Source organism: Elaeis guineensis, chromosome 10 (genome assembly GCF_000442705.2).
Source record: "Elaeis guineensis isolate ETL-2024a chromosome 10, EG11, whole genome shotgun sequence".
NCBI lineage: Eukaryota > Viridiplantae > Streptophyta > Magnoliopsida > Arecales > Arecaceae > Elaeis > Elaeis guineensis.
This window is the reverse complement of record NC_026002.2, coordinates 2,929,046-2,937,945: the sequence shown is the minus strand read 5'-3', so window position 1 is coordinate 2,937,945 and position 8,900 is coordinate 2,929,046. Positions and strand designations below refer to the sequence as shown.

The 8,900-nt window shown below is 34.1% G+C and overlaps 1 protein-coding gene across 8 annotated transcripts; it reads left to right on the top strand.

Moving 5' to 3' along the window:
- Positions 1-381: 381 nt before the first annotated feature.
- On the top strand, positions 382-8,644 carry LOC105053336 (F-box protein SKIP28-like). 8 transcript variants are annotated; one of them, XR_012134971.1, is made up of 5 exons: positions 382-878; positions 2,744-2,904; positions 3,056-3,117; positions 7,507-7,597; positions 8,095-8,644. XR_012134971.1 is itself a non-coding variant. In XM_073244805.1 (4 exons), the coding sequence occupies exons 1-3, from the start codon at positions 483-485 to the stop codon at positions 3,075-3,077; spliced, it is 579 nt and encodes a 192-aa protein (XP_073100906.1). In that variant the 5' UTR covers positions 391-482; the 3' UTR covers positions 3,078-3,117; positions 8,095-8,644. The 8 variants fall into 8 exon arrangements, 4 of the variants coding, with proteins under 4 accessions (XP_073100906.1, XP_073100909.1, XP_073100908.1 ...); XR_012134972.1 differs by having other exon boundaries at positions 394-878; positions 2,821-2,904; XM_073244805.1 differs by lacking the exon at positions 7,507-7,597 and having other exon boundaries at positions 391-878.
- The last annotated feature ends 256 nt before the right edge of the window (positions 8,645-8,900 follow it).

The following is an 8,900-nucleotide window of genomic DNA, read 5'->3' as shown; positions in this document are numbered from 1 at the left end:
TTTGAATCGATTTTTTAAAATTAAAATCTAATTGATCGTAAATAAAAGCCGATTCAAATTGGTTAGATTCCGTGTGATTTATCGGATTGTGAGTTGTTAAACTTATATTAAATAGATGGCTTATAGGATAGACTGGATATATAGTTTATAGGATAAACTAAATACACAGTCCGTGAGATGTGCTAAATGGACCAAGTGTACAAGCAAAAAATTGGGAGTTAGAATAAAATATAAATAAATTTGCTATCGTTCATATATAATATAATATAATATACATATTGGGTTGGAATCTATTTTTTTTCAATTGAAATCGAAACAATTATTTTTTCGATTCCTAAAATTTTTAAATCCAAACTGAATCGAATTTGTAAAAACGATTGGTCCAAACCGATCCGAAATTAACGGTCCAGACCAATTTTATGATTTGACGGTTTTCTTGCAAAGCCTCCAGCATCAAAACCCTTCTCATCTTCCCATCCAAAATGGAGCATTCCTTCCAACTGAGGACAACCCCGACGCTCCCTTCCCTTCTCCCACTCCCCCATCGGATACAAGAAGCCCCTCCGGCGATGCTGCTGGCGCCACCCAGATGGGTCCTCACGGGGCCTTTTCTTGGTGCTGGGATACGTCCGGTTGCCGGAGCTTTTGACGTTCTAGAAGGTGTGCAGGCTGTTCAAGGATGCGATCACTGGCGACGGGCTTTTCTGGCAGCACAGCGCCGTCGAGCCGCCCTCGAGCGGAGGCTCACCGATGAATCCCTCTTGAAGGTTGCTTTGAAGGCCAAGGGAAAGCTGAAGTCTTTATCTCCGTTAGATTGCTGGAAGATCACGGATGCCGGGCTCCAGCAAGTCGCCGATCGGAATCCCGGCATCACCAAGGTATAAAACCGGTGGAATGTTGGTTTTGAATTTGTTTCAGTATAATTTTAGTACGAATTTATTTGCTTGTCAAGTTGTTTTGTTCAATGATACTTAGCTTTGATGGTGCTCGTAACTATGTTGGAAAGAGGAAATGAGGACTGTTTTGAGGGATTTTTGGTGCAGTTGTAGCTTTGTCATTCACTGGAACCTGTGTTTATTCAATGGTTCTATTGAATGTGGGGAAGGAGGTCTTTTTCCCTTGCTTCATGGGAAGAACTTTTCTTCCAGGGAATAACATTCCTGGGAATTTACTTTTTGGAATATGTTATCCCTGGGAAGTTCTTGGAATATGATTTCGGCATGTTTGGTTGACTACGAGAAAGTAGCTTATTCCAGTATAGTTTATATTTGGTTGAGCATCCACTTTTCTAGAAAAATCATGTATAATATCTTTTATATCCTTGATAGATATAAAACTATACCTTTTTGCTCTTAAACTTGATATAAATATTAATATTATATTTATATTAATATTAAGATAATATTAATATAATATAATATAATATTAGATCATAATAATTTATTATATTAATTTAATACTAATACATATATGTATTAGTATAATATTAAAATAAATATTAGTATAATATTAGTATGATATTGTATTAATATTTTTTAGGAAAATATTAAAATGGTATTTTTGGAAAAAAAGGGTTATTAGTTTTCATCTCATGGAAATTCCAAAATCCACCTCTCTCATGGGTTTTTATTTCTCATGAAATGTGGGAAGTGTATTCCCATTGGAAGAGCTTTTTTATTCTCTCTCCTCTTAAGGGACTCTCCTCCAATTCCTAGGAATCACCTTTTCTCTCCTCTAATTCCCATGAACCAAATAAGTCCTTTGGTCCTTTTGGGTGTAAAGTTGTCTTGTTGGGCTTTTCTCATGTAGAAACTTTATGAGCTCTACTGAATGTACTTTTTTTTTTATTTACTTGAAAAATCTAAAACAAGAGAATATGGAGGAATATGGCATTTCAGATTGTGCAATATACTAAATAAAATCAAATCAAACTCAATTGATAGTTAAACGTAGTCATCTATCTCTTTTCTCCTCTTATATTATATTTTTTTCTAGCTACTTTGACAAAATTACCGATGATAGTAATGCTGTTTTATTTTTTGACTTTTTTGGTTGTATTCATACTAGACATGTATGATTACCCACCTTATCAAAAAAGAAAGAAAAGAAAAAAAAACTACCTACCTATCCTTCCTCACCTGGAATGCTGTGCTTGTAAGAGTTGTCTGCCTTGTAGCCGATTCTAATGTTCCTCTATGATACACAATGCTATAAATCCTTGACCCTAGAAAGTAGGAGGGAAAAATATTGTCTTTCTTATTTTGACATTGTATACTTTTCATTTTAAATATGTATGCAGACTATGTAAAAATATTTATTTATTTTTTCTCTAAAAGTCAATAATAGCATCATGAGGCTAATAGCAATTTCATGAGTCTAATAGCAATATCTCTATGTATACAATTCTCTGAACCATCACGAGTCTAATAGCAATTTCAGTACATTAATAGTGACCACAGTATTATACTGGAATACTATTTTCCTTTTCGCATATACCGAATTGTGCAAATAACTTATTTTGCAGATCCTTTAACAAATTCTCCTGTAGAACTTGGAAATGCCAGAATCTTTATGGAATACTATTTTCCTTTTCACATATATCGAATTGTAGCAAATAACTTATTTTGCGGATTCTTAACAAATTCTATTGTAGAACTTGGAAATTTCAGTATTTGTTGAAGATTCTCTGCCAAGATATTATCATATGTTGTATCTCTAGGACTTATCAGTGGCCATTGATCAGGTTGTCCACCGGTTATTCTCATTTCACCTAGAGTATTTCAAATATCTTTTTTCTTATGAACAACTGTCGATTGATAGCATTTTCTATTCTGGAGCAATATTGGAATCGGCTACAAGGGAGACGACTTTTACAAGCATGGCATTCCATGTGAGGAAGGACAGGTAGATAATTGTTTAGTGTGGTAGAATCATCACTACAAGTATTAGTAATTTTGTTAGAGTAGTAGGAAAAAAATATAATATAAGAGGAGAAAAAAGCTAGATGACTATGATTAACTACATATCAAGTTTGATTTGATTTTATTTGACACAGAGTGCATGGAGGAGCTAGATGACTACAATTGAATGTGGCATTCCAGATCATTGGTGGAAAAGGTGATGATTTTTGGTTAACAGAAAAAAAGCTGCAATAGTAAATGGTCGTTATTGAAAATGGTATTTTATAAATAGTTGTTATTGAAAATGGTATTTTATAGAGATCATTCCCATTCTTCTGATAAATATAGAAACATAGATATGAAGACATATGTACAATAGGTATATTGGGTACTGTGATCTTGTGGGTTGTATAATCAATTTTGCTAGATTTAGAGATATTTGTCTTTAGGAAAAAAGGCTAACATGTCTCCGTTGACATAGACTTTTCTTGTTCTGTTCTTCTTGCTGAAAGATTTTAGATAATTTTTGTACTCTAGGCAGATTATCATATCCACACTGGACATTTTGGAGGGTGTAGTGAGTTACAATTTGGTGGGGCCCAATGCTATAGCTTGAATTTCATCCCTTTTTTATGCATATTATTAATTTCTAGCCACAATGCTTTGAGAGGAGGCTCTATCCTAGTATCAGATGACATTTTCAGATGATGTGACTAGATAATAGTGGTAAAATGGAGTTTTAATTGGATTCCACAGAAAGAATGCATTTATAAATTCATATGTACAAAAATATTTTATTTAGAAAGCTATGTGATGTAGGAAAACCTAGGAAGACTCTATTTGCACTTCTAAAATGTAATGCACAAGCAGAGAATGACATTATTAAAATCCAAAACTAACTAATGAAGTAAACACCTTTAGTTTGCAATAAAACTGAATGCCTATTAGGTAATGTAATATATCATGTAATCTAATGCAACAAAATTAAATACAATGTGTGCAATGTATGGGGCTCAGAACATCTATAAAAACTAGAATATGTTTATTCCTCCCAACTCTCCCTGCCCTTTTTCCTTTGTTTTTGTTTAGTGTTGGTCTTGGTTTATCCGTTCTGATTTGTTGGATCTACGTTCATCCAGTATGTTGTGAAGGTTGGTCTTATCAGTTGCTTAACATAGTGAAATTGATGAATTTGGGTGTCTTTGCAACCCAAACCCCCAACCCTGCTTCGTCTCTCTCTCTGTTAAAAAAAAAAAAGATGGGGGGGGGGGGGGAGAAAATCTATATTGTCTTTTGTCTTTAACTAAGTTAATCAACAACTACTTTGCCCGTGCTCCATGCTCTCTGTTCACAGAGCTTGCATTGAAGGCACTCTTTGACAATCAGATTAAAAAGTCACAGTTAAACCTTGATTACACAACTTGACTGAATCCAAACTAGTCCTCATCACAAAGAGATGTTGGATCAACCTAACAAACAAATGGAAGCAAGTTCTTCCACATTAATGGGGACTTAGATAAGAGCATCATGTTCACTGAAATTCTTTGCTGCATTAGCCATTGAATATTTTGGCAATGAACCTGTTTGAGTTTCAGCTTTTGGCTGCAAAAATGCTTTTTCCAGTAAGCTTTTCAGTTATATGAGCTTTGATCTTGGTTTGGACAATGGACTTTTCTTGGTAAAATGCCTCATATATTACTGACTGATCACTTATAGTTGTTGATAACTTTTAGATACCTGTATTTACTGCATATACATGGAACCTGTCACTGCATTTTCATGCTCCATAAGATTGACACAATGTAACAACCCAACCTATGACTGGAAAACATATATAAATCTACTTGTATGTGAGCCAGGAAAATGAACCAGTTTGTGAAATGTGCAAAATGTTGTCAATAATCATTTCAGGTAGCATTCTATAAGATTTTTTTAATCATATTTTTGGGTTTTAATAATATCTAGGTAACAGGGTTTATGAAACCTGAAGATTGCAAAATACCTCAGTATTTGGGAGTTTAAATTTTGATTCAGAGCTAAAAACTGAGATTTTGAGCTAAAATAGGGAAATCAACTTTTTATTCTTGAGGACTTGAAATTTTTAAATATTTTTATTGAATTCAATAAGGATCCTTATTTACATGTAATGTCTTAGCGAAAAAAGAAAAGAAATGAAAATAAGAGGAAATTTACTTAGTGATATTATATGTTAATGAGCCTTTGTCTATCTATCCTGATCTTAATTTGCTGGCTAAGTCATCTACGTATTGACCTCCTTATCCAACCAACTTGGCCCACCTTATTGAATTCAAATAAGGGTCCTTATTTACATGTAATGTCTTAGCGAAAAAAGAAAAGAAATGAAAATAAGAGAAAATTTACTTAGTGATATTATACGTTAATGAGCCTTTGTCTATCTTTCTCGATCTTAATTTGCTGGCTAAGTCACCTACTTATTGACCTCCTTATCCAACCAACTTGGCCCACCTACTTTCTACTGACCTAAGTAGGTGAGTTAACCTTCTGGGCCCCAACTGTAATTGACCTACCTTGCCTATAAATAGAGACAAGCAGGGCAGATAAGGGGGAAAGCGATAAGGGTGCTAAGGTAGGGAAACGAGGAAAAGAAGAAGAAAAAGATGAAAAATAAGAACAACAAGAAGAAAAGGCAGGGAAGCTTGGATACAATTTTGTTCATTTGTTTTCTTCATTATGTCAGTAACCTTCTCCATGATTTTGAATTTAAGCTTTGCTTTCTTTTCTGCTCAGCATTTTTGAGTCTTGTAGTCAGTTCTAAGCTTATCCATAGTTCTGAAATTGTAAACTACATGCTCATTTCCAACGTGCACAATTTTTCTTTTTTATCCTTTCTGTCTTTTGAATCCAAGCTGTGCTTTTTGTTATTTTTAAAGCCTAGGTCTTCCTCAAATAAGTTAGTTTCAAGAGAAAATAATGTTTTGAAACTATAAAACCCTAGCAAGTTTTCAAAGTTTAGGGTTTACCTTGTGTTTTCTGAATTTTGAATTATTTTGAAGTTTATATGTTGTTTCTAGACTTACATACATCCATTCTTTCTTTTAATGTTTTGGATTCTTCAGTCTGCTTTGGCTTTAAAAGTTACTTTGGCAGTCAGAACCTACACGTTGTTGTAAAGGTTTTGACTTCTTCCTTCGTTAGGAGTTTGATATTATTAACTTGCAACTGTGTTTTGGTTTAATATGGAAACTTTGGATCTTTATGGAATTTTGAATTGTTATTTTGGAATATATATTCATGTGTTATGATGTGAAATTTTTTTTATTTTGGAACTCGTACATAAATTAGTTCCTAAGATTGTAAAGATATATATGGTGAAATTATAAGAAACACAAAAGACACACGTAAACCCCTAGCTGGTAGAATTTAGCCTTGCTCAAATTATAGATGAGGATATGGGAATCCTTGGCCAAGCAGTTTATGTGGATATTGAAGATTTTATGTGGTTTCATCTGCATTAGTAGGAAGAGTACTGGCGAGTATTTTGTGTGGCCTCATCCAATTTACTGGAGGAGATTTTATGTGGCCTTGTTTGCAACATAATTTATTTGGCTCGGGGTATCAGTTAAACTTTGTAAGATAATATGAAATTATGTGACATATAAGGGTTTCTGAAATATAGTTTGTGCTTTGGCCATTTGAATTTGACTAAGTATTTTGACTAATGATTTTGTATACATTATTTGGACTCCTTTCTAAATTGAGTTTGGACCTTTTATGGCATCTATTTCTTATTGAAATGTCGCTTTTGGGATTTTATAGCAAAATGATTTCCATAAATTCCTATTCGACCTTCTCAATGATAATTTGTTCATGTGTTTCACTTCAAAATCATTTGTTTTTCTATGGATTATTAAGTTCTTTGGTCATGATAGGGGTTTATTCACTAATCTTTGTAATTCACTTCATCTATTACATAATTTTTCAGAGTGATTAGTTAGAGATTTACTTATTTCAGTGATATTTTGAAGTTGAGAATTGGCTCCAATGATTACTGAAGTGGTGTCAGTTTGTGTTTAATTGCTTGTATCATTGAAGGTATAATATTGTGCATCAAAACTTATGATTTTAGTTGATGTATGGATTTCTATTTACGAGTTGTGGACTGTAATACATTTTTAATTATGCTTTGTTTGATCATATGCTTTTATTTGAGGATGTTAAATATTTATGGTAATTTGATTTGCTTTCTCGTGGTGATGCATGATGATATGTACCTTAACCTTCTCACATGAGCCTTTTCTGTTTTTCTCAGAAATGTTAGTCTTATCCTAGATAGTTTCATTAATTAGAAATATGTAGCATTACCAAATGACATCGGAAACAAGTGATCAGGAGGGTGACTACTTTTGCATGTACATCTGGGGTAAGATAAAGAATATCCATAAGGACTAAATAGCCTTATCCCATCTCTTTGGGGTTAAATTTATGAGTTTTGTTTTACCATTTGTTTTATACAATAATGCTTTCAGATCTCGTCTTATGACAATCATCCAGTGGTGAATTATTTTCAGTCTCTTAAAATCCTTTTTCTCACTGGAACCACTGGTGATACTTATCTATATCTCAGTTCTTGAGCCAAGACCTTGCAAGAGGTTCTTGATAGAAGGCCTGCCCACAAATCCATCCAAAATGTGCTTGTCCTCACAACAGCCATCAAGGTACACGTAAATATGTGGAGCATACTAAATGGTCATACATCATTTCTCAGGAGAATTCACTATTAATTTTAGGGGGTGTTTGGTTGAGAGGAGTGAAGGTTTGGAATCGGAATGGGTGACTCCCATTCCAACCATTTGATTGGAAGGAGTTCCATTTCGATTCCGATTCCGGGGTGGAATGGAAATGGATCAATCTATATAGAACTCAATCCCTACTCTCTTCTATAGATTCAATTTTTCATTTCAATTTCGATTCTGATTCCGGTCACGAACCAAACACTTCAGGGAATTTGGCCATTCTGATTCCGATTCCAAGCTAATTCCGATTCCCATTCCTATTCTGATTCTGGTTACGAACCAAAGCCTCTTTAGTTCTAATTTTTGATGCGGCAACATTGGTTTTTAATTTTTTTGATGAATTCCATTAAAAAAAAAACTTTTTTTTGATGGAATACTGATGCTTATATGTCATTATATCTTGCTCAAAAACATTGCAGCTCTATGTACCAGGATGCATATACTCAACTGCTGATGGTGTTGCCAAAGTAGTGAAGCAACTTTTGGAGTGCAAGGGCAGTCTGAAGCATCTTCGTCTCCATGGCCTCTGCCACATAACAAAAGAGCATCTTGATGTCCTTAACTCTTTTTTGTGCCAAAACAATCCACAACAAATTTCATGATCATCTTTCTACAGCTCGCTCTCTCATGAATCAATCAATTGCCTTATATTAGGATCGCATAACTGATTTCGTTTGCATAAAGCTCATCTTATGTAATGATTTAATATTTGAAATTAATGAGTTGGCTGTTGTACACTAAATCACAGTAGTGAAAGAAATGAAGTGCCAGAGATACTTTGTTTAAAATCTGTAGTGGATACCTGTATTTGGTTATTTCGTTATTTTGTGGTGCAACTCCGGTTCCACCTTTAGCGATTTTTTTTTTTTTAAAGATGGAAAAGATTGTGTAACCATGCTGAAAAGATTGTGTAACCATGCTGCTGTCCAAGTAGCATGAGGACCTCTATAATCTTCTTTTATGCTGCAATCACAATTCCACTTCCTGCAAGAAAGAAACGATAAAAAAAGATTGTGTATCCATGCATTTTTTTATGCAAGCGGCATGACAACAAGTGTTCTTCCTGGTGATCTGGTGTGCATCCTGGAACCTTGGAATATGGTGAGACTCATGATGCCTAAAACCGTGTAAAACCTTGTAAGGTTTTTGCTGGCAACCAACACTGTTTTGGAGGGAGACTTGAAAATTCTAATCCTTTGGATAACCAAACTGGAAGCTCAAATTG